The sequence below is a fragment of the Lampetra fluviatilis genome, chromosome 42 (genome assembly GCF_964198595.1).
Source record: "Lampetra fluviatilis chromosome 42, kcLamFluv1.1, whole genome shotgun sequence".
Classification (NCBI taxonomy): domain Eukaryota; kingdom Metazoa; phylum Chordata; class Hyperoartia; order Petromyzontiformes; family Petromyzontidae; genus Lampetra; species Lampetra fluviatilis.
In genome coordinates this window covers 1,242,250-1,268,402 of record NC_136316.1, presented here as the reverse complement: position 1 = coordinate 1,268,402, position 26,153 = coordinate 1,242,250, and the positions used below count along the sequence as shown (strand labels likewise).

Sequence of the window (26,153 nt, the reverse complement as noted above, 5' to 3'; positions counted from 1 at the left end):
ACCACAGACTGCTGCCGGCCACCGGCGTAAATCGCGACGCCGAAAGGGAACGATCGCGGCGCGTTTTATCCCGCGCGCTCACGACACCGCGGGTCACTCACTTGGGTCTCCACGTTGGCCACGCTGGCCTCCAGCAGCTGGGGGAAGCTCTTGGTCTCCTCCTTCAAGCTACGGTAGTCGCTCGCCAGGGACAGCAGCGCCGGGCCAAGTGCCGTCAGCCGGTCCTGCACGTCTACACGGTGGCGGCGGCACCGGACGGAGAGGAGCCAAAGGTCACGGCGGCATTCTCCGGAATACGACAACGCACTTTCGTTCCTGGATTATGAAGGGGATGACGGTTGGGGTGGGGGGGTGTGCGTCTTATAATCCGCTGTGAGGCATCCGTGCGGTCTCCTCTTGCATTGGGCTGCTCAGCTCCCATCCTGCCACCAGGTGGCGCGATCGGCCTGTGCGAGGAACGACGCGAGCAATCCCCCACCCCCTACTCCCCCGCAGCGTTGACTCGGGCAAAACTAAGATCGATTAAAAATATATAATAATTATAACGTTGCATGGAAGGTGGGTACAGTACCTCTGGATTGGCAAACTGAAGTCGTGGTTCCCGTTCTTTTGAAAGGGGAACAGAGGATGTGCTCCAACTACAGAGGAATCAAACTCCTCAGCATCCCAGGTAAAGCCTATACCCCAAGAGGAGCTTGCAGCCGTGCCGGTTAGCAGGTCGTTAACGATCGTTCCGTCCGTCCTGCTCGGGGCGGCAGTTGCGCTCCGTGCACATTTATCCCGTTCAGTTACCCGTATATTCCGTTTGCGTTCACGTCACCGTCCGAATCCCCAATCTCCCTCCGGGTGGGACATCCTCGCCGGAGCGGCACGGCCGTCAGCGGGCGCACCGGGCACCGGCGGAAACCCGGCGTTGCCGCGAGCGAGGGCCGGGCGAGCGAGGGCCGGGTGAGCTCACCCAGCACGTAGGTGTGCGCCCTGCACAGCTCTGCCTGCGAGGTGAGCGCCGTCTCGGCCACCGCTCGCTCCTGCAGCTCCTCGAGGCGCTCCAGCTCCTCCCGGAACTCCCGCCGCGTCAGGGCGGCCTCCTGCTCCGCCGCCTCCAGCTGCGAAACGGCGGCACGCATGCACCACCATCACACACACACGATTACACGCACGCACCACCATCACACGCACGCACGATTACACACACGCACACACCATTACACGCACCACCATCACACACACGCACAATTATACACGCACCAGTACACGCACGCACACACGATTACACGCACGCACGCACACACGTTTACACGCACACACCATTACACGCACCACCATCACACACACACACAATTATACATGCACCAGTACACGGACGCACACACGATTACACGCACGCACACACACACGATTACACGCACGCACCATTACACACACGCACGCACCATTACACGCACGCACCACCATCACACACACGCACCATTATACACGCACCAGTACACACACACACCACCATCACACACGCACCAGTACACGCACGCACACGCGATTACACGCACGCACCAGTACACGCACGCACCACCATCACACACGCACCAGTACACGCATGCATGCACGCATGCACCATTACACACACACGCGCGCGCGCAATCACCACCAAACGCACACACCATCGCACATGGCCACTACCATCACACCACGAGACATAACCTGAACAGATTCTTGGGGCGAGTGCTGTTAGCGGGCACCTCTGAAGGCCAACACGGCGTACAAAGGGGGTGGGTGGCCATACTTCACTATTGCTGGTCAGCGTGGAACGAGCACCGATTAGCACGGTTGGCTGTGTGTGTGGTGCGAAAAAAGTTCAACATGCTGCACACACACGTACATACGGAATAATATTTACGCCCACGTCACGGCACGGGGTATTCGGTGCTCGGCCAATGAGACGCCGCGTCTCAGCGGCGCACCTTGGCTAAACGTTTGTCATAAATAGCCGAGTTAAAATAAAAATGAGAAACCGTGGGCACTAATGCAGCGTCCCCATGCCAACGCGTCTCACACACAACCCTCGGGGACATGGCACCGACCTTTAATTACCCCGACTGAAGTGGGATTTTATTCGGTAAAGCGATTTTTGCCTTCTGGGCGACAAACACATGACTTCACCAGCCACAGCGGGCCCCAAAATATATCGCTGGAACGAGGGTGTGTCGTCAACCTCGCCGATTCCGCGCACAACTCGTTCAACCGAAAACGCTTCTGTGCTGTGCTGTGCCGTGATGATTATTTTTTCACTTTTTTATCCGAGTTGCATTTTTCGGCATGAGCGCCGGCGGTCCCCCCCCCCCACCCCCGCAGACGGAGGAGAAGCGCGAACGCTCATTGACCGCCTTGATACCTGTCTTGTTTTACTTTCAGGGTGATTCGCTTGCACCCGTTACTTTCCTTGTCACCCGCCCCCTGGCCCCTTTCTTAAATACCTAAACCTCACCCCGCCGTGGTGGCCCGGCTTGTGAGGAGCAGCAGCCCCCCCCCCCCCCCCCCCGTCTTCCTACCCCCCTCATCACTCTTTAAACCGGGTTAAATCGCGCCATCGGGTCGAACGCGCGACACAACGCGCTTGAAACGCACCCGCGCATTGCCTCGGTTAAGAAAAAAAAAGATCACAGAACCACTTCTGAGGTGACCTCAAGCGATTTTTTTTTGTATCTACACCACGAGAGGGCGCTGATCCTGATCCAACGCGGTGGGTTGGTGGTGTTTTTTTTTCTTCTTCGAATGAAGGTTAATCCAAATGATTTGACGCAACGAATTCAACGCAATGGCTTTTTGCGCAATCATTGGTGACCGGGCTGAGACCAGTCGACTCGCTATGTACGGGAATCCAGTCCAATCGCACGCGGCTGAAACGTCGCCACGTCATGGAAGAGGGGAGGAGCTATGTGCCAATGACTGGATCTTTTACCCGATTATGTTTGGTGTACTTCCAAACGAAACGTCGTCTCTAATTTCCACGTTTGGCTGTGAGGTGTTGCCTTTCTTCAATTTACCCACAGTTCAGAGAGAGGCCTAACTAAAACATCAATTAGAGCTGAGGAAAACCGAGACTTTGAATGTCCACAGATAACCGACAGATTTCCCAGGATAACCCTAACGGACACCCAATGGCACCCAGTGACGGATGATCCTAGTAGCAAAATTAGCATATGCTACGGGCCCCGTACTTTCAAGGGCCCCACACTAAATGCTTTCACGCTATCAATTCCGGTTCAGTGATTCTGCACTTGCTCTATTACTATAGCACTATACCACCTTCAACTTTTATAAATAGACTGGGTGTTTAAGATTAGCAATTTGTCATATTATCTGGCTGTCTAGCAAATGAAAAAAATCAATTACTTTACTATGCAAGTAAAAAAATGTACGTGTTTTAATATTTATGTGTGTTTTTTACTTTAGGCCCCTTCATAACATGTGCAACAGGCCCCACAGTAGCCGTGCTCCACGGCTAGAGCTCCCCCCGCCCCCCCCCTCAGGCACCTGCAAGCGGAGGTGCCTCTCTGTGCGCTGCGATCCGTGCAACAGCTTGTGCAGCCGCTCCCGTTCGCCCCGCAGCTGCCGCAGATCGTCTTGCAGCGCCGCGTTCTCGGCCTTGAGCGCTTGGGGGGCCTTGCCCCCCCCCGTGGGGTCCGGGTCCCTGGGCCTGCCCATACCCTGGGCACGGCGAGACGCGCGAGAGCAGGCACACGCAAAGACGCTCGCATAAGCACGGACACACCTACGGGTAACAGTAATAGTAATGATAGATTAGAGTACTTTTTCAATCCACTGATAGATACCAAAACTAAACTATTTTTTATTTTACCAGTTAAGGTCCACTGAGCTATAGAGCTCTTTTTGTCGAAGAGACATGGCCACAAATGATAGCTCAACGAAGTGGCTTAGCACGTGGACATTTACGGCAGCTAAATACTCAAATCGCACGTTGATTCGGACTGTGGACGGAAAAACCGGAGGCCCCGCAGAAAAATTCCACGCGACCACGGGGAGAACATGCAAACTCCAAATATACAGGTGTCAGGGTTGGGAGTGAACCCACGACCTCCTGTATACCAGGCGAGGTAGTTAACATTCAATGAGCACCTATGAAGGCTGGCACGGTGCATGAAGGAGGGTGGCATAGGCAGCATCACCGCACAAGGTACTCATTTGAGGCCGAGTCGACCTAAGGGAGGCCCAGGACCGGTTCAGATAATCGTAACCAGTGTTGGCCGTGAGCGGGAATCAAACTCGGGCCGTTGGGTTCGTAGCGCAGCGCGCTAACCGCTACACCACCACTCCCCCCACATGCACACACAGATATACTCACACACGCATGCGCACATGCTCGTACGGACACGCGCACACACACGGATGGACACACACACACACGCAGGCATATGTATACAACGCAAGCACGTACATAGGTCAGGCGAGGACGTGCTTCTCACCACAGCTGCCGCATCCGCCAATGAATGACGCGATATTAAAAAGCATTTTTTCATTACCCGTAAAATCCCTGGCTACTTTGAAGTCTCGTACATAAACACATTAATTAAGAAAAAAAATTGGGACATTTTCTGCAGGGAGGCAGGTCAGCGCTGTGCTGGGACCGCGCATAAAGGAGACGCACTCGCTCGCTCGTTAGTTTGCTCGCTCGTTAGCTTGCACGATCTTTCGCTCGCTCGTTCGCTCGTTCACTCACTCTTTCGCTCATTCACTGCCATGGCGACATCTACCGCAGGGTTCCCACCGCTACAGGGAATGAGTTCCAAGCACTGAAACGCAGCTCACAACACTTCTCTTGCTGCTTCCTTCCTTGTGCTGCTCCTCCCACTGTCATCTCTTTGCTTCAATTCAAAAAGCGTGTTCACTCTTCCCTATTACACCAACGATTGTGCTATATCTTTTGCCGACCTCTAGGCGTTATTGGGCCTGCGCTCAGAAACTGCTTTGGGAGGTTTTACCTCGATGAACAAATGTGAACAAGAGGTGCCATCGCCAGCGCGTGAACCGGGAAGGGGCCCCTACGCAGATGAAATGATTTCCCAGAATAAGGCCGAGAACGCGGCGCTGCAGGACGATCTGCGGCCGCACGGAGCGGCTGCACGGAGCGCGGCGCAGAAAGAGGCACCTCCGCTTGCAGGTGCCCGCAGTGGTGGTGGTAGCGGGGTAGGAGGGGGTGGCTCTGTCGCCGAGGGGCACGGCCACGGAGGGTGCCGTGTGTCATCCTGGAAAATAATTTTAGTCCTTTGTCGACACTTCAGAGCAAGCAAGCACCTTCATGAGTGACATCATCTTCCCGTTGCTGAGCAGCGGCGGCGGGCTCCTGGGCTGCCCTGCCGAGCCAGTCTCCTTGCCCTGTCCCTGTTGCTGTGCTGCCCTGACGCCGGGTTGCTCCAGCTCCTCCAGCCTCTCGAGCCTCCGCTTGAGGTCGTCCTCCAGCTGAGCGACCCGCGACTTGAGCCGCAAGTTCTCCTTTGCGCGCGCGGCAGTGAAACACGAGAGCGACGGCCACTTTGAAAACCAACACAGAAACAAGCGGCGGTGGCGGCCGCCGAACGTAGGGGTCAGGGGTCACAGCGCCGAACTGGCCCCGCTGAGATCAAGGGTTTGAATCTGGCCAAATACCAACGGTTGAACCGGGTTGTCGAGTCTTGCCTCAGCCGCCAATAACATCCAAATTGGGTTTAGTTCTTCACTTAAGCTGGCTAAATTCCAACTGTGCGAATTCAAGCAATCATGTTTGATTGACATTCCACAATAACTGTTCACCGTGGGGCCTTAGTGTGGATAGAGAGATACTAGTTGATCGACTTTGGGAACAGTTCCATGGCAACATTTGCCACGTGGAGTTTATGTGCACCCCCCGCACCCCCCCCCTCCCCCCTCTGTACCAGGCTCCTGCTGAGTTATTATAAAAACATGAAAAAAAACAGATCCACTTAGTAGCTGCAAGATACTCGACACGACGCTGCTCTATCTATCCACACGCCCATACAGAAAGGGCCACCCACCTCCTTGCAGGCCTGTGCACACTGGCCTGTGTGTGTCTGTGTGTGTGTGAATGTGGTATTGTCAGCACAGTGAGTGAACCAGGCGGAACGATTTTATACTTAATAAGTCTGGGTACTGCAAAGGTGCTATGTTTCACAGACGGGTGCAATCTGATGGTACAGGGCATTGTTGCAAAGAGGTTTTTATCCAATTAATTATTTCCGTAATTTGCATGCAATTTTCAGGGTTGGGATCGAACCAAATTCGGACCGCGACGCCGGCGGCACGTGGCATTACTCTCTTTCAAATAACTCCAGGGGACCTTTAAAATCCACCGTGAAGCGGATGGCACGTATTTTTTCACGGTTCGTATGCCCGCAGCATTAACCAGGGTGGCTGCTGGACTCGACCTGCGAACACCTGCAATAGCAGCAACAAGCGGCGGACGCGCCACGGCTTGGCCGAGTCGGGGGGCCCACAACGCCACGGCAGCAGCGGCAGTAGAGGCCGCCCGTGCCATGCGTCCGGAAAGGGCGTCGTCCCCGAGCGGACACCGAAGGCGTTTGGGGGCGGAGCCCACGGAATTAAAAACCTCGTCCATCCGCCAAGAGAGGCGGCTCCACTTGGCATCCCCTCCAGAGCGTCATGGCGATATCGGCGCGAGCAGCACACGGCTTAATCCCACACGCCAGCTCCGCCACCAAGCCCTGATCAAAGCTGACGCGCTGCGAGGATAATTACTCAAAGCCGCCTCGCTCTCTCTCTCTCTCTGTGCTGTGACACGAATACGTCTGGTGGCTTTTGATTATTGCCGGGTTGTAACGTTTGTTGGTTCTCTTAACGTCAAATTACTTGTGAAACACAAAGAATATCACCGCCGGCTTAGCGCTGAAGCTTCCGAGAAACTGCCGCTCAATTCACTGAACCCTGTGATCGATGGATGCTACAGGACATATGGAAGTCAAACTATGAGTGTTAAGGGAATACATTAATACATTTTTTAAAATGTACAAGGGACTGTCTCAAAATTAAAATAGGCGAAATATTTTGTCCATCACCCTTGTATCAGCAGGCAAACTCCATACAGAGCCAGTTCAGTGGGAGAAAATCCTTTGGGAAACCCTCAACTAACCTGAACCCATCACCACACACTTATGACCATCAACCCCACACCACCATCCCATCGGCCTGGTGGCTCAGGGGTAGAGTGAGTGGCTCGCAATCAGAAGGTTGCGAGTTAAAATCCTAATTGGGGATTGACTCAGCCCATCATCTCTCCGGCGTCGATAAAAAAAAAAAACGCCTTGGGGGAAGTCAAAAACTTTCCTGAAGACGCTCAGCCACCACAAGAATGTGGAATTTCCACCACTACCTGCGCAGGGCTGTAAACAGGAGTTAAGCACTTCCTCAATGCTCAATTCAGCAAAATCTCGCTTTGGCCATCCAATTGCCAACGTCCCACCGCCACCGCCTCATTGCCCCATCGCCAACATCCCATTGTCAACGTCCCACCGCCACTCTACCATCGCCACCGTCCCATCGCCACCGTCCCATCAGCACTGTCCCATCACCACCGTCCCATCAGCAGCACTCACAAGGTGCAGGCCCTGGTGAGCCGTCTCGGGGAGCGCCGTCGTGGGCGATGGAGGCTCGCGTGCCGCCAGCCTCCTGCGCAAGCGCTCGTTGTCGACGCGCAGCACCTCGATCTGCTTCTCCGAGTCCGTGGAGACCTGGGGGCGCACGGGGAGAGAACTTGTGAGCAGCAACAGCCGCAGTCACACAGGCGCGCTTTGTAAGTTGGGGCTGCCCGTCCCATTGGCGAACAACTCCCAGTGGTTATTGGTTCGATTGCAGATGCACGGTGTCACGGTAGAAGTCGCGAATGCTAGCAGATCCCTCTATGCAGGGGTGAACACAGACACACCCTCTCCAAGTTGAAGGTGCCCTTCTCACGAATGCATCCCGCTGGTTATCGGTCAGGTTACAGAGAGGACCGGAGCAGTCGCGTCATCGCCCCTGGTTAACACCGCGCGATATCCGCCGGGGGATGCTCGACATTTCCGGCGGTGCACAACGGCAGTCGGGTCGCGGCTCTGCGACTGCGCAGGTCCACGCGGCCGTGCCGCGTGGCTCCCTCCGCAGCGCGTCCGCTCGGGGTCGCGTGCCCGCCGACGTTGCTCCCGAAGAAGCGCCAGGGCACGTGGAGCAAAACGTCCGAAATCACGGTGGGACATTCCCAAAACCACACCGAGGGAGGTCGTGAAGCGGCGGGAGCGGACGTGAGCGCGCGGCGCCAAAGCGGAATAACCGCGGCACTTGGGCAATCGCTCGCGCGAAATTTGTCCTGGAAAAAATAAAAACTCTGCCACCCCCCCCCACCCCCCCACCCTCCACCTCGGAAGCGCTAAATATTAATAAAGAAAACGTCAAAGCAGGACGCTCCGCCGGGGTTGACTCGCTAATCGTTTAATGCGCGCGCGACCTTGGCGACGCGCACATGCAATGATTAATGGCCCTCGCGGCTTGCGGGGGGGCAGAGGGGCCCCCGTCTTCGTTTGGCCGCGGGCGACGAGGCACGGGCAAGCGCGATCGATGGCCGCCGGCATCTCCCCCTCGCATCACCGGCCACCGCGGCGGGCGCGAGTGCTGAGCGGCAGACAAGACCGCTTGCGGAGCGAGCGAATTCTCAGCAGGCTGCGGCTCCGGTGTCCGGCGCGGAGGGGCTCTTAGCCTCGCAAGAGGCTACCGCTCGAGCCTCCGCCGAATCGGCGCCCAGCCGACGCGAAGCTCCGACACGTCGTCCTCAACGACGTTACCACACCGCGCGACGCGTCCGTCATTAATGCCGATGAGTTGAGGAGCATATACACCGAAAATGTGCACGCACGCAACAACAACAACGACGACGACGTGAAATACCTTTCCAAAATGTGGTTTTATGGGAGGCGGTAAGTGGACCTGGAAAGCTGGCAAGAACATTTTAACCAAGTGATCTCTCGATTGTGGATGACTGCTAGAAGGAGAAGGCTGAATTACTACAACTATAAACGAAGTGTTTATATGTTTCATACCCCATTAAAGTGACGAACGAAGCGCAGCATGGAGTGAACTCCTGTGTACTGTAGACGGTTGCTTTGCTGGGCACCAGTGACGGTAAGACTATAACAAAGGTGCCACAATCATGACTAAAACAACAATGAATACAATCACTTGGACGACGAAGTCCTCCGCGTCTCTTGCGAATCAACTCTGGAAAAGAATCGCGACCCCGTCTCGTAATCGTAACCAGTTAATCGACTCGCCGGAAGGCCAGTGGCTCATTACTCGCCAAATGGACAAACCCCGGCGCGACAGAGGGCCTCAGCACGAGCGCCGCCGGGGATCACATCTCCAGAGATTACCGCGAGGGGGGAGAAAGAGCCGGGGGAGAAACGCATTTGCCTTGAGCAGTGCGTCACTGTACACTCGGCGGTGAATGTTTATTGGGATGGGGGGGTCGCTGTGACCCGTGACCCCCCCCCGTGCCCTCCAATCTGGGCCCCACCCCTCCTCCTCGTAGCACTGCCCAGTGACGGGGCTTACACCTTGTAACGCGCTGGCACGGCCGTGCAGTGGGGAACAACGTCACCGTGTGACTAAGTTAGTGTGGATTTAAAGCAGACCCCATGAATGCTTGCTTTAACCACTGGTGGTGATGGCGGCGGTGGTGATGATGATGGTGGTGGTGCTGATATTCATAGCAGAGGTTTTTGGCTTAGATCGCGTTAACATAAATGTGTCGACACATTTATATTCACGCCACCTCACTCAAAAACTTTTACTATCAACAATATTGGTCGCGAAAGCCTACATGTTGAAGTGGTGACGGTACCGGTAGTAGCGGTGGTGGTCGGGGTGGTGACAATGATGGTGGTGGTGTTGGTGGTAGTGATGGTAACGGCGGCGACGGTGGTGGCGTCGGCATTGGTGGTGGTGATAGTGATGGTGATGGCGGTGACGATGGTGGTGATGGTGATGCTAGCGGCAGTGGTGGTGGTGGTGGTGATAGTGATGGTGATGGCGGTGGCGGTGGTAGTGGCGGTGGCAGCTCCCAACTAACACGAAACGCGGCGGTAACCGAGACCCCTCCACTTACGATGGGCGCGTGCGCCAGCGCCAGCACCGGCGGCATCTCTCCATTCTCCCGCATGTCCTCCTCCACCGCCTGGGCCTGCGCCACAGAGATTGAGCCGCGACCCATCAGAGTTTGAACCGCGACCCATCAGAGATTGAGCCACGACCCGTCAGAGATTGAGCCGCGACCCATCAGAGTTTGAACCGCGACCCGTCAGAGATTGAGCCACGACCCGTCAGAGATTGAGCCACGACCCGTCAGAGTTTGAACCACGACCCGTCAGAGATTGAGCCACGACCCGTCAGAGATTGAGCCACGACCCGTCAGAGTTTGAACCACGACCCGTCAGAGATTGAGCCACGACCCGTCAGAGATTGAGCCACGACCCGTCAGAGTTTGAACCACGACCCGTCAGAGATTGAGCCACGACCCGTCAGAGTTTGAACCACGACCAGTCAGAGATTGAGCCACGACCCATCAGAGTTTGAGCCACGACCCGTCAGAGATTGAGCCACGACCAGTCAGAGATTGAGCCACGACCAGTCAGAGATTGAGCCACGACCCATCAGAGTTTGAACCACGACCCGTCAGAGATTGAGCCACGACCCGTCAGAGATTGAGCCACGACCCGTCAGAGTTTGAACCACGACCCATCAGAGTTTGAACCACGACCCGTCAGAGATTGAGCCACGACCAGTCAGAGATTGAGCCACGACCCGTCAGAGATTGAGCCACGACCCATCAGAGTTTGAGCCACGACCCGTCAGAGATTGAGCCACGACCCGTCAGAGATTGAGCCACGACCCATCAGAGTTTGAGCCACGACCCGTCAGAGATTGAGCCACGACCCGTCAGAGTTTGAACCACGACCCGTCAGAGATTGAGCCACGACCCGTCAGAGATTGAGCCACGACCCATCAGAGATTGAGCCACGACCCGTCAGAGTTTGAACCACGACCCGTCAGAGATTGAACCACGACCCGTCAGAGATTGAGCCACGACCCATCAGAGTTTGAACCACGACCCGTCAGAGTTTGAACCACGACCCGTCAGAGATTGAGCCACGACCCGTCAGAGATTGAGCCACGACCCATCAGAGATTGAGCCACGACCCGTCAGAGATTGAACCACGACCCGTCAGAGTTTGAACCACGACCCGTCAGAGATTGAACCACGACCCGTCAGAGATTGAGCCACGACCCATCAGAGTTTGAACCACGACCCGTCAGAGATTGAACCACGACCCGTCAGAGATTGAGCCACGACCCGTCAGAGATTGAGCCACGACCCGTCAGAGATTGAGCCACGACCCGTCAGAGTTTGAACCACGACCCGTCAGAGATTGAACCAGGACCCGTCAGAGATTGAGCCACGACCCGTCAGAGATTGAGCCACGACCCGTCAGAGATTGAGCCACGACCCGTCAGAGATTGAGCCACGACCCGTCAGAGATTGAACCACGACCCGTCAGAGATTGAGCCACGACCCGTCAGAGATTGAGCCACGACCCGTCAGAGATTGAGCCACGACCCGTCAGCCCAGCGATGGGGACTCACTCGCCATCGAGCACAATCTCAGAAAGCAGGACCCATGTTTTGACATGCAAGCAACAAGAACAGGTCAAGGTGCAGCCCCCCTGCAACTGCTTGCTCACAGCACTGCCGGGGAAAGGGCCTCCGCTCGAAGCAGCACCTCTCGAGAGCTCCACTCGTGGGGTTATTTTGTGACTCTTCCACGCTGGTCAGACCATCTTAAAAAGAAATGGGAGGAGTACCCACACTTTTTACCCCATCGCACGTGACCTAATGGCGATCAACTAATTGTAGTTGTGCCCATTCGGGCTGCACGTGGACCGAAGCGGGGTCCCGGAGGGGGATGGGGGTGGATTGAAGAAGATTGCCCCACCGTTTCAACTGCGGGAGAGTCGGGCGATGGAACATTCCTAGTCTCGTGTGCGTTAACCATTATGCCCAGGCAGCAACCCGCAGGCCACTGACTAACGTATCATTCATAAAAACCACGCTTTTAAAATCCGTGATTTTCTTCAAATTCTTTCACACGCTCTTTATAAAGTCACGAGGTACTCCGCCTATTATTTGTTTAATTCACGCAACTTCAAAACAATCAGGGCCTTGTTCGAGGCGGCCCTGAGTGCAATGTGTTCACGATGGTGATTAACTGCAATTCCTCAGGCCTCAAGAGGCCAAACCGCAGAAATGAGGACTCTGGTTAGAAATAAATGAGCCTAAATGAGCTGTACACACAGAACTAAAAACAAACTCTACACATTCGTCAACAACACTGTGGACTTCAAAATCGAAGTTTCGGGGGAAATGGACATTCTTCTTTGGCACGTAAAGAGCCATTTGCCCAAAACGTCACCAATTTTTTTCATTATTAAGGCCACAATGTTATTGTCGAATGTATTGCGGTGTTTTTTAAAATATATTTGTGCTTGTGCACCACCAGCAAGGCAGCAGCAGCACCACCACCAAATAGTTTGTCTACGCAGACGATGCTGACGCTAACGGCAAATGAAAGGACAGCGTCAAACGGGGGATGACCAACCAAATGCCGCGTGACGAACGTGCCACAAGTGCACGGTCACTTCTGCATGGCCGTTCAAAACCTCCGCTGCTTTGCCTCCTTCACGCAGGACCGACGGCTTAGCCTCTCACCGAATATTTTCTAGGTTGCCGGTCAACCGGCGACCTGGCACGTGACACGTAACCACGGCCATAGTGACAGGAGGCAATACTGGACGTGGTGTGTCGAGCGGCGAGAAATATTTGTACCTGATCGCCAGCCCCAGACGGACCCGGCTGAAACTAAGCCCAGCGCAGCAGCCATTGGCAAAGTAAATAAATCACTAGAATGCTGCCACACGGCGCCCAGGTTACGCGTCAGCCGCCCCGCGACAGTTTCACGAGGACCTGCGCTCACAATTAAAATTTTAACTGGAATTCCTGCCGCGCGAACGAACGCGAGTGCACATTTACAACAACGAAAAAACGCACGGCGGAACTAAAAACACACCACTGCTGTTGAGTTTGTGCACAAAGTGGGAACATGAGCCCTGGGTAGTTCACCGCGCCCGTCAAATTGTGGCGGCGGTGTCACCTGGGCTGAATTTCAGCCGGATCTGTCCAGATGTGATGTTCCACACCGGGGACGCCACATCGAGAATAATACCTCTCCATGTGGCTGTGGTTGCTTGTCATGTGCCCACTCCAAGCTACTGGCAGCCTAGAAACTATGCAGTGAGATATGAAGCCCGCAGTATAACACGATTGTCCATGAGAGCATGCTGGTGGCGGTGGTGGTGCCCCATGGCTGTGAGTGGACATGTGTATGCAGTATTCCCTCGCTATTCACGAGTGATGCGTTCCAGAGATACTCTTGAAAACCAAATTTCGCTGTTAATGACATTGGCCTACGAAAACCTACCTTTAAAATAAATGATTTTAAATTAATCTCATCACTTTATCTCATCACTTCCTTTCTCTCGCAGCGCAGCTAGCAAGTTCGTGAATAACGAGGCGATACTGCACTCGGCACGCGAATACGCTAACCTGCGTTCTTGGGCCTGGCGCTCTCCGATAGTGCTGCTCCTGCCAGCTCTCCGCGTGGCCACCCACAGCCGCCCGCTCTTGCCTGACCCTCCAGGCGTCCGCCAATGTGGGGGCCGCCCTCCCCGCGGCATCTCCGCGGGCGCAGCCGTCCGCGTGGTCGAGGCCGCCCACGACGCTAGCCCGCCTCCTGCCCCCGTGGCCGTCGCAGGGGCCGCGCGCGTCCATGGAGTCCGAAAGTCGCTCGTTCAGCGGCGCCCGCAGCTTGACCGTGTCCGTGGCCGAGCGCTGCCCGCCAGCGCCGCATGCCTCCGCCACGGGCCGGCCGGCGTGGCGGAGAAGCGTTTCGCCGCCTCCGTTCTCGGCGGCGCCGTCCGGGGATCCCGCGAGAGCCTCGTGCTGCGGCCGCGAGGGCGTGGGCCACGCGAGCCCCCGAAACGACGGCTCTGCGCGGAAACAGGCGCGCGGGGAGAGTGAGCGCGACGAGGAGGAGGGCTGTCCAGCTCGCTCGGAGCTCGGCGCGCCGCTCTCAGCGCGATCGCACGCGACGACCTCTTTTCGCAAAGTGGGGCAAATTTCCCACACTGCGCCCTTTAGGAGTGCTACACGCCGCTGGCTGCCACTGCTGCTGCTGCTGTCAGTGCCGCCGTTGGTGTCAGCGCCGACCCGCAGCCAGAATTGGGTCACCGTGTCCCGACGACCAATTTGCAAAGCGGGCGCTTCAGATACGCCCGCAACAAGTTTCACATGCAACTTTGTCGACCGAGTATTTTGTTGGCGGCGTCGTCGTCGTGCGATTACCCACCAACCCCCCGAGGCTCCCGGGCAACTCTCGTCAAACTGCTGGCGGCGCAGGCGGCAGCTCCGCGGAAGAGCAGCAGCAGCAGCAGCAGCGCGTAATCACCCCCCACCCGCAGCAGCCTCTCGAACACGGGCGGCACAACAGGTTTCCTTCAACCCCGGAATCTGTCGCCACACGCCGGCTCGCGATCGTGCATCACCACTGTCTGGGATTGTCTCTCGCTCGCAGCCGCCACCAGGCGCGGCGGAGCGAGCGAGTTTCCTCTCCCAGAGCCCAAGTCACAACATCTGCGCCGCATTGGTGCACGCGCGCACGCGCTCGCACGCACGCACACGCTCGCCGTGTCTGGGAGCGGAGAACCGCGGGCACACCCTGGAGCCGTGACTCATTGCGCAAGAACTCCCCCCCCCCCACCACCACCTCCTCTCATTAAAAAACACGCGCGCACACACGCGCGCACACACACGTACCTCTATATCTCACGAGCAAAGCCACCCCGGAGAAGCGCTCGCGAGTGAGCCAGCCCTCTGCGAGGCCCCCCAGCATGCGAGGAAATGGACTGTGGAATGTGCCATATATGGAGAGGGAGTTGACTACGGCACAGAGGCCACGCCGCAAAGAAGGCCCCCTTCTCTCCTCCCGCCAGACGCTTTCCGGCACCCCCTGGTTTCGACGTCCGCCCGACGTTCGCAGCTTCCGCGCCCAACGTCTCCAGCAGGAGTGTGAGCCGCGTGCGCGCGCGAGAGAAGAGTTCACGGCGAGCCAATTAGCGAGACAATTAGCGCGCTTTTCCGACGCGCCACAAAGTGGATTTTAAAACGCAATGAGGGGGAGAGAGAGTTCGTGAACAGTTGGAAAGCGGCCGGGGCCGATGAGCATTGCACGCGATTTCGGAGCGTGCAGCTCTCGCCAGAGCGCTGCTGCTCTTCCACTCAAGTGACTCACTCGGGGATTCCACTGAACATCGATCGTCGCCCCCTGCTGGCGGGCCAACGCCCCCGGGTCGCTCTTGCAAGCGAGGCTCCTATGCCGGTCCGTCGAGTCCTCACCCCGGTGAAACCAAACAAACAAACAAACTTGAACTTGGACTCCAACCCTCCCGTCCGATCACGGCTCGGCTGTCCCACTGGGCAAAATACGTCAACGCGATGGGACAAGGGGTGGGTCGGGAGTGTGGGGGGGGTAGATGTGTGGGGGGGGAGGTGGTAGGGGGGGAGGTGGAGGGGTGGGTGGGGGGTGGGTGGGGGGTGGGAGGAAATCCCGGACCCCGGATTCTGCGCTCAAACGCCGCTCGCGCAGCTGCGAGGGACGGGGGAAGCAGCTGAGCTCGCGCGCAGGGAAATCGCTGCGCGCTGTCGGAAGTTTAAATGTGGCGACGCTCACCTCGCACAAAGGGCGGGGGGTGGAAGTGGAAAGTGGGGGCGGGGCAAGGCGGGGGGAATGGGGGGGGGGCCGTCTGGCAGACAATGGAAGAGGCCAAGTGGTTTGTGAATATCGGCAGTGAGCCGGAGAAATCACCAGGAGCAGAGCTCCACGCCGTGTTTCCAACGTGAACAATAACACGAATAAATGTGTCCATCGGCCAACTGGCCACACAGAGCAATATTATCCAGCAGACTTTGTGTGGATTGTGGTGGGGTTTTTTTTGGGGGGGGGGGTGGGGGGGACTTTCTGGGTCTCATCGGCAGTCAGTCTTGTTGAAGGAAAGCTGTTGCTGGGTTAACTGGTGTTGTTGGCAAGAGCATTCTGTCTAAGCTATGGGCTCCTGGCGGCACCAAAGAGGTTGGACCGGTGACCTCTGGATTGCAAGTCCAGTGCGCTAAACAGTACGCAAAGGCCCCCTTCCCTTTTGTGTCTGTCCATAAGTGCCGGAGGTGTTGCCCTGTGATATTTGCAAGGGTCCTGCTTTTCGCCCTTTTATAAATGATCCGCGCCAGGTCTTCCTTGTTTAGATCAGCGAGAGAGCTAAAACCAGACACCGCTGCGTCATAATGAGTGGGCACACGCGTGTAATCACTGCAATAACCGCATCATGCGCTCATCGCAGTCTGAAATGACAAACACCCACACCCGGACGAAATAGCCCGCAGTGCAGCCACCCCCAGCGACAAATGTTGATTGCATTCTGTTTTGCAGACAACCGGCACTTTCGCCATCCCCACGACAAAGCCACCATCAACATCAACCGACTGCGCCAGAAGTAGCAATCGGCCACGATCTTTCCAAGCAGCTGCCCACAACAATCCCAACAGCCTTCATCATCTTCGCTCGCCAGTGTGTGTTGTTTTACGCAAGGCTGCGTGGTCAGCTGTTCCTCAGTTGAATAATAATGTTTTATCGCGTCGTTTTTATGGAGATTCGCTCCATAAAGGTAGATAACAGGGCCCTCTCTCTTGCCTCTTCTGCTAGTGCCGGCTGAGCTGGCATCATGCGGGGACGACCGCGGAGGAGTGGACTGAATCTGCCTGTGCAGAGCTTTGAGTGCCGCTTGGCGACTTTCCTCCTGGCACGTCAGTTTCATCCCACGCGACAATCACTTTTAAAATTGGATTGGCCAAACGTCGCAACGCAGGACCCTCCTGTACGAGAGAGTCGTGAGACTCGCCGAAGCGTTTCTGGATAAAGGACATCAGTTCGTATTTAGCAAGTAACCCATGACCAAATCACCAAGAATGCGACTGATTCTCATCAAATATCGGAAGCTAAGCAGTGGTACGCCTGGATATGGGAACAGTCACCATGACCTGGGCGGCCACCATGCATCACAGGTGGTACAGGCCACGGGGCTACATTTAGCGCAGCACAGAGAAGTGCAGCAAAATCCAAAGTTATGAAATGCTGTGCCCCCCACACCTGCGATCCTCGCCCTCACTAACTCATGGACAACTATCGTCAAAATAGCTCCCGCATGCCATGGGGGGGGGGGGGGGGGGGGAGGTGGTGCTCATCCAGCAGCGGATTGATACAACATCTGCACAGCGTGCTGCGACAACAGCCACCTGAGCTTCACTCCCAGCCGCGGCTACAATCAGTGACGGGTGACATCTGAACTGCTCCCCACACCTTTAGTAACCAACCCGCACCGACCAGCGCGGAGAAGTGCGATCGACGAGCCCGCAGGGCGACCCGCACGGCACGGCGGGTCGCTCGCTCGCCCAACACCGGAGGGTCAAACAAGGGGCGGCAGGCCGCGCGAGGTTTCACAACGCGGGCCACTGTTACCGGTCAGGAATGCCGCCAGGAATCCGAGCCGCAAGGCCGGACGCGGTATCTGATGCGGGAGGGCGGCCGGGAGGGATGGGCGAGTCTCAGGCAGCAGAAGATGACTGTCCCATCAGACTCCACGGTGGTGGGTAGCGTGACCTCCAACTCTTGTGTCCGCGGGCCTAGCTAATCATGTGCCATGAATATTGGCCACTGCGTGCAACGTTGGCGATTACGTTATTTTTTTTAAGGCGGCGGCGTTTTTATTGATGAACGCGTTGCATTTCGTGTCCTCAAACGACTGCCAAACAGGTTTAGCTGCTGCACGACGCTCGAGCCAGCAACAGCCACACGACGCCTGCTAACGCAATGTGAGTCACGTCAAAAGTGGCGTTCACAAGGAGACACACTTTCGCCAAAGTGCATTTGAGCGCGCTAATTATAATTATTTATTGCATAAAGCATACACGACTAAGATGCCGTTCTCCATCCACGGCTGGACAACATGACATCGATGACGACACCGGTGGTTAATTTAAAGTGCTTTGTGTCAATCGGCGAATTAAAGGCCTCTCCCCATGGCGTGTCGGTCATGAGGGTTATTGGACCATGCTCGACCGCGTTGGTCAATGTGGATTGGTGAAGTTGTGGAGGGGAGAAGCCCAGGATCGATTCAGATACAGATATGCAGAGAAATACATATTTTACTTTCCACTCGTGCCGCCAGATTCATGGCGCTCTGCGCGAGCCAGCAGCACTTCTCTTCCCCCCTCTTGTAAATCTGCTCATTTACCTAAGCGTGGCATTTACGGTGCGTGTGGAAGATAAATAACCACTCCTGGGGTAGTGGTGGGGGAGGGTGGGAGAGGGGCGGAGATGTGGTCAGCTCAACAGGGCGGTTGTCACTCCGCATAAGCAAGGACAGAGGGTCAAGGCGCAGCCCTGCAGTTTCCTGCTCACGCCACTGCTGGCGGAAGGGCCTCCACTTGGGGCAGGTTTACAGAGGCCCTCTTGCCCCTCTGGCGAGGCACATTGCAAGAGGCGGAAGTACCCACATTTTACCCGACCACACGCGACCTACCCATCGACCAACTGTAGTGGAACGATTTATGCTGCTGGGTAGACGGAGGCGATGGGGGCGGGGGGCGGGTAGCGGGTAGCAACCTTGCCCCGAGTGTTTCAACAGCCGAAACTAGGATATCGATTAGAATCGGCGACCTCCGAATTGCACGTCCCGTGCGCCAACCATTATCCCACGGCGGCTCCCCCTCTACGCGAGGTGAAATGTCTTCAAAAGCCACCCCAGAGGGGGGCACATATTCCACACTCGTCTCCGGCGCGACCCCCATCTCTGGCCGCCGCAGATTACCCGGGAAATCTCGACATCGGCGGAAAAACAAAACTAAAAATAAAAAGACGCGAGGGGATTAGCGGATTATTGGCCTTACAAATGCTAATGCGTGGGGGCTTGGCCCTGGGCAACACCCAGCGCTGACCGCTGTGTTGCAGGGGCACGGAGGCCCGCGGGCACACTGCATTTCACATCTCACGGTGGAGATGCCATTAAGGTGGCGGTGACAGACAGCAACGGCAATTAAAGTTGTACAGCTGGGACATGCTAAGAAATGGAATTAGAATAACGTGAATAGTGTTACGCTTGTTCACACAACACTGCCCAGATGAGTCTCAAGACTTTTCATTCAGGAGGGTCCTGCCAAGTTTCCACGCTAGGAAGCCATGTTGCCGTGTGGAATCGTCTACGAGTAAGTTTGCTGATATTTTTTCAGCATTGGGGATGTTTTAACCAATACCAGTTACGGTGCATTGGTCGGGTTTCTTTTAGCTATGGGAGGAAACTGGAGAATCCCAAAGATAATCGTGCTAAACAGGGGAGAACTTACAAACTCCAAACACTCCCACACAGTCTGCGGAACAGGTCCGAGGGCGGCATACAAACTCGACAACAGATCGGTGCCCGAGTCGGGAATCGAACCCAGGCTCTTCTTGCTGCGAGGGGCGAGTGTCACCACTGCGCCACCCTGCAGCCCGAATCGACACGGTGTTCGTGACGAGGCGCACGGAACGCGGGGCGCAGAGAGAGCTTCCCCGCGCGTGGCCACTCCGATGGCAGCCCGGTCAATGTTGTACAAAACCACGCGCCAGTTGACATGTTCAAAGTACCAGTGTCATCACGCAGCGTATCGTCATCATCATCATAACCGCACTCATCGACGTTCATCATAAACACGACAAAAAGTTGTTACGGTCATCATCACGCACTCTATTATCATAAATCGTTCACACTGCGTATGATCATCACAAAGGCTGTACTCATGAACATCACAAATGACAATTATCAACACACAATATGTTATTAGTCATAAGCATCACCACACACCATCGCTGCAAGTCATCACCACCGCAGTCAATTATCGCCACACTCCCATAATCACCACATATCACTGTCACCGTCACACAAGATATTGTCATCATTCCCACACATCAATGTCACCACACTTATCACCATCATATAATTGGCATCATGTAACCCCACACAATGAGAATGCTCATCATCACATAACACTCATCACCATCATTTAATCATCAGTATCACAGCACTCATAATGATCACTGCACTCATCATCACAATTAGTCATCAGCAGCATATCACGATCATCTTCAATCACGTACTCATCACCACCATATCACAATCAACACCACACTCACCATAATCATCACCACACCAATTCATCACCTACAGTATATTCATCATTATAATATCATCCTCATAACACTTATCACCATCATAAAATTGACATCATGTAACCCCACACAATCACAACGCTCATCATCACATACCACTCATCACCATCATATAATCATCATCATCACAGCACTCATAATTATCACTGCACTCATCATCACAATAGTCATCAGCATCATATCACCATCATATCACCATCATTACCAATCACGTACTCATCACCACCATACCATTATCACCACCAGACACACCAAATCATCACCAACAATACACCCATCACGCAGAAGGCCACGGAGAGACACAAACATACACCGCCAACATACCTCCCATGCCGTGGTCAGGCTGCCCGCCACGAGCAGACGGCACGGGGGCAGCAGTGCCTGCCGCCGCTCGCTGCCCATGTCTCAGCCGCGTGTGTCGACTGCGTTCTCGCTGAGGTCCGTGGGGGGGGGGGGGGAGTGGGGGCTGCTGGGGAATGTAGGTCAGCGTCTATGGGGGGAGCAGCAGCAGCAGGAGGAGGAGCCGCCTTGCGCCCCCAATTCACGCTCATCGCCCACGCCGCCACGGTGCGTCCCAGCCGCTTGTGTGGAATTAAAATTGTCTTGGATTGATTTCATGTTGAGCTATCAATTACAATGCTCATACGGCTACCAAAAATAATCCACGCCTCGAGTTTCCTGGCTGCCTGCTGGCTGGGCTCCTGTCTACCCCAACGGTAACTCTGTTGTTCGTGGCTGCTGATGCCCGTTGTAACCGAAACTAGCTGGGTAACTGGCTACACGGGATTTTCCGTACAACAAAGAAACGTTGCATTGAATTGGCGGAGGACATTTGCGTCACAGATAGCGACAGCGAGGAGATGGGAGTACCCAATACTGAAGACTGACTCCACGGTTCATTTAAAATCGCTCTAACTTTTCAATTCGTGCTCCTATTAATTAAACAATTTCGCCGGAAAATCGTGAATAATAAAGTAAACCGTACAGTACATTGTATTGCCTTAAAAGCAGATCACGTTCAGTGCCCGGAGTATCGTGAGCGGAGTATGATAGCAATGACAGCCGCCTCTTATTTTCATGTTGCATGGCAAGGAGGCTTTCTCTACTGGCTTCAATAATAACAATAATGTAGGGCCCCTTTCGTCAAGAGAGCAAAGCCACAACATTTACAATCGACGATGTGTGTCGACGCATCCATCGGCCAATTCGGTGACTTGTGATTCTTAGCAATCGTTGTGGGAGTTTGCCTGCAGCGGGCTGTGTTAACAGCACTCCCATGCACGAGACAAAAACACAACGGTCAAGGGAGCGAATTTTTCACGCGTAGCGGGACTGATAAATGTCGCACAGCACCGCCTGTAATCGTATGCAAATTGGCCGCTGGTTTTCGCTCCGTCTCAAAATCCAAAGCCGCGCCTTGACTGACGCGCAGAATGTTTAAGCCGCGCCGTCACAGAGAGGGTCGTGCGGAATAATAATAAAACATAACGACGTACAGCTCTTTGTCAGCCGCTGCTGGGCGAAGAAGGCGTTCTCCACGTCGTGTCGGTCATGGTTCGGAACATTTAAACAAAGCACCCGACAACAAGCGGCGCATCCGGGGTGGCACGTGGCGCACGGAAGACAAGTGTCTTCATGTGCGCGGCGACAATGAGTGGCGTTTGTGGAATACCGAAACCGAGCCAGAGCGAGTGGGCCGATGGTGGGCCGTGTGCGTTCGTGCGTGCGCGGGTGCGTGCGTGCGCGGGTGCGTGCGCGCGCGTGTGCGTGCGTGCGCGTGTTCGTTCGGCGCTGTCATTTGGAGAGCGCCTCCCCATGTTCCTCTATCGGATTTCCTCCGGATTACGACGCCGCTGTAACGGCGGGGCCGTGCGCCGTACGCTGCGCCACCGCCCGGCAGTGGGACGGACACAGCAGAGATGGCGACGGGCCGAGCGCGCATTTACCGGCGTCGGATTTTTCTCTGCATCGTCAGCACTTTTTCCAATTACGCGGCATATGGTGCTTTAAATTAATCCAATACTGCACTCCTAACGATGATGGAGTGCGCACTCGGACACTGTCGATTGACCGCGAAACAAACTAAATTAAAATAACACTCTTACATTTTATGGCATTTTTGCTTTCGGGTAAATCCGTTGGCGCGTGTCCCTGTTAAAGAGACGGAGCATTCACGAGACACGCGCCGCAGCCCGGCGTGTCCCTCGTCGCTAAACCAACGCAGCGTCCGGCACGCACAGTGGTGGTGGTCGTGGTGGTGGTCGTGGTGGGGGTGGGGGTGCGGGCCCAATTGGGGCACACCCAAGCAGAAATCATCTTTGCTCCCCCCACCGACCACCTCTTTCAATGCATGAAAAATCCTCGTCAGATGACAGAAGAGATATCGATAGATTTGGGAGATGAGAGAAGAGAATGCTCCAGATGAGACAGAGATGTAGTCAGGTGAGAGCAGTGAGGCAGCGACAGGAGAGGGATGGGAGAGAGGCAGTCATTTGCTTTGACAATGGTCATCGGATTTGTTGTGTTTATCAGCATTCGAATTTGAGATGCTATTTGGTTCACCCCTATTAGTCCACGAGCCAGAGAGAGAGGGTGGTCAGTACCCCCGGAGGGGGGGGGGGGGGACAAATGCACATTATGATTTTTGACAAAGTCTGGTGGATCCCAAGAGAAGGAATAGCATCAGCGATATTGGTGCAGAACCCGCTGTCCTCTCTGTGTTTTCACTCCATGGTCAACCCTCGATTTCGCCAGTAGCTACTAGATCTATTCAATTGTGCAACGGGATCTCTATACCAATCTCCTGCAGCATCTTTATTGGTGAAGTCAGGTTATTAAAAATGAGAGCTAAGCTCGTCAAGCATCTGCACTTGCCAGTGTAACAAACGGCATTCAGCTCTTCCCACTGCGTTGCCATGGGCAGCCTCCCTATTTGACTTTATCTTCAATTAAAATTCCGAGCACTCGTTTTTAACACAACACATACCAAAGCTGAAAGTGAATCTACATATCTCGGCGCACGTTGTAAGAAGTTATTGGTGCACGTGTCTATCGATTGAGCATTGGGGTCTTCTGAAGACCCTTTGTCATTTTCTGGTGGAAGTATTTATCAATTTGTGATGGGGATAGGTGACCTCTGCTCCCATTTTCTTTTCAGTGAAAATGCGAATCAGAATCACCATCAACCACCTTACTAATACAGTAAAACCTTTTCCCATTGCAGCAAATAATTATTGCATGAGAAAAGTATTTTTTTTCATCTTATGCAAATATCTCTTACGCGCCATCTGCTTCTTTTAAAATAGTTAATATTAGTGTTTTTTTTAATACGCATAGGCTCTTTTCGTTGACAATTTGCATCTACGCTACGTATATATTTAGTAACCGCATATTTTCTTTGCATTCAGGTAGCCTGGTGGAGGTGGCGTAGGTCTCGAAGTAGTTTAGCAGGTAGCTTCCAGTTTCGTTTTGTAAAAGGCAAAACATATCAAGTCCCACAGTCCTCGCACCCACATTGCTTGCACAGCAGGGCAACCGTAGCCGCCCAGCCCCTGATAAACACGTCAACGGCACGGGAAATGCTGACGCAAGCAGAGTCATCCCACTGCGGAATAGGCCTCGGAATTCCTGACAGTGCGTTGCGCTGCCCTGACCAAAGGGGCATGGCCCCAGCAGCAGCAGCAGCAGCAATAAATAACGATGCCATTCATCATTTACCCAGGCACAACTAATGGAGTCTCAAGAGCAGTTTTCAGGAGAGTCCTGGCGAGGGTATGTTTGGTCTATTCTTGATAATTGTTTTTTTACCCTTTTATCTGGCAACAAAACTGACACCTTTTTTTTACAAGGAGTCATGTTTGCATTGACCACAATATCTGCGGTCGGAATGCAAACAAAAAAAACACAACTCTTGATAATGTATGCACTGTCCTTGAAATTAATTGGTCCACACCCGAGACAGATTTTCTTAGAGCCGAGTCTCACAGGCGTGCGCCTTTTGGCGTCGTCTGGTCCAAGACCATGTGAGACTAGGCTCGAAGAAAAGCTGTCTCGGGTGTGGACCAATCAATTTCAAGGACAGTGCATACATGATCAGAGTTGTGTTTTTTGTTTGCATTCCGACTGCAGGTATTGTGGTCAATGCAAACATGACTCATTGTAAAAAAGGTGTCAGTTTTGTTGCCAGATAAAAGGGTAAAAAAACAATTATGATATTTTGCTACTGGCAAAAAAGCTTCCAATGGTGGTCTATTCTTATTTAATGCCCTTTACCCTGAACGGACTGAATGAGTCTCAAGATTATCTCCAAGAGGGTCCTGCATTGGGCCGTTTGGCATACTTTCCACACCCAATCATTGCGGTTATGCTACTGATGTTTAACCCCAGACACCGGGGACTGATTTTCTAAGCAAACACTGAAATAGCGAAAACCCGATGCGAGTTGAGATTTGCGAAATTGTTACGCGGTAAAAGGAGGGAAAATAATCGGCAGATAACCCCTTCACTCGGTAGTATTTGGCCAATCCCATAACAACGAGTGTGTTCAAGGAAACTGGAGTGCCAAAAAAAAGCCCAATGGCCATACGAGAGGACAATGCTGGAAGGTCCAGCACAGATGGGTTCATGAACACATTTTCCCACAGCAACCGTGATGGTAACATCGTACTGAACGTAAAGAAAAGGAAGTGGGGGCTTGCGAGAGGACTCGCCGATAGACAGGGCCGACGTCCAAGGCTTACGTCGGAGCGTCCGAGAGAGCGTCCGACGTGCGGACGGAGCGGCGATGTTGGTCCTCGAGTGGAGCGTGGCTATATGGACCGTCGCATCACGTGGCCATGAGGAGGAGGCCTTCATCCAGCAGTGGACTGAGCACGGATGATGATGATGATGAACAAAAACGTAATAATAACAATAACGGCATGGGAAGGTGTAACTTTCACTCGCTCTGCTCGTCACATTATGTTCTTGTTTGCTACGGCAACAACGGAGATCTACAGCTCAGATCAACGGTCCGTGCTCGGTACATTCACGAGCGTTCGTAAATTTCACTCCAAATTGTTTTTATTGACAATAGTGCTCCCCCCCGCCCCCCTCTCAGAGTGATTCCCCGCTCCCCAACGGGGCACGAGCAGCCCTAGTACCACACCACGCCAACCCCCATCGCCTCTCCCGCAATCCGGGCCGTTCAAATGATGTCCATTAAACAGCGCTGCTGTCAGCAAAACGAGCCCATTGTCAGCCTGCGTCTGTAAATAATACCGTAATGCCGGCAACGCTGAACCGTGGTCATGGTGGCTCCTGATAATAGGAGGCGGTGCAGCATCCCATGGCGGTTTTTATGCGAGGGGTCAGATTTCCGATTTTGTCAGGCAATGGGATACTGGCGACGGCTCTTGGCGTACTGCAATGATATACAATATGCCGTCAAAGTCATTTCCTGCTCAAATCAGCATTGAAGCGGTGCTCATCAGCCGGGCTCGGGACTACGGGTTTTCCGTTTACTCACTTTGATTCCGTGACCCAAACGCCGTCCGGCGAAGCCATTCCACAATCCAATCATTCCATATGGGGCCCTCCAAGTCGCAGGGCACGGCCAATCAACGTCAGCGTTTCCAGTTTCAAATCACGAAGGGCCTGCAGCGCGCAAGACGAGTCCTCCACAAAAGCTGACATT

General features: G+C 54.4%; 1 protein-coding gene across 5 annotated transcripts in view; it reads right to left on the bottom strand.

Moving 5' to 3' along the window:
* LOC144946629 (kinesin-like protein KIFC3) overlaps nt 1-26,153 on the bottom strand; it is a 48,838-nt gene that overhangs the window by 12,369 nt on the left and 10,316 nt on the right. For 2 of the 5 annotated variants that reach the window (XM_078875646.1, XM_078875647.1), the window contains exons 4-10: nt 13,714-14,156; nt 10,163-10,237; nt 7,623-7,757; nt 5,311-5,508; nt 3,532-3,705; nt 959-1,106; nt 102-232 (exon numbers count right to left, since the gene is read on the bottom strand). In XM_078875646.1, the coding sequence (XP_078731772.1) occupies nt 102-232; nt 959-1,106; nt 3,532-3,705; nt 5,311-5,508; nt 7,623-7,757; nt 10,163-10,237; nt 13,714-14,156 (1,304 nt within the window). Of the gene's footprint in view, nt 1-101; nt 233-958; nt 1,107-3,531; nt 3,706-5,310; nt 5,509-7,622; nt 7,758-10,162; nt 10,238-13,713; nt 14,157-14,515; nt 14,810-14,982; nt 15,080-26,153 lie in introns of those variants that run through there. The other 3 variants (XM_078875649.1, XM_078875650.1, XM_078875648.1) reach the window with 3 other exon arrangements.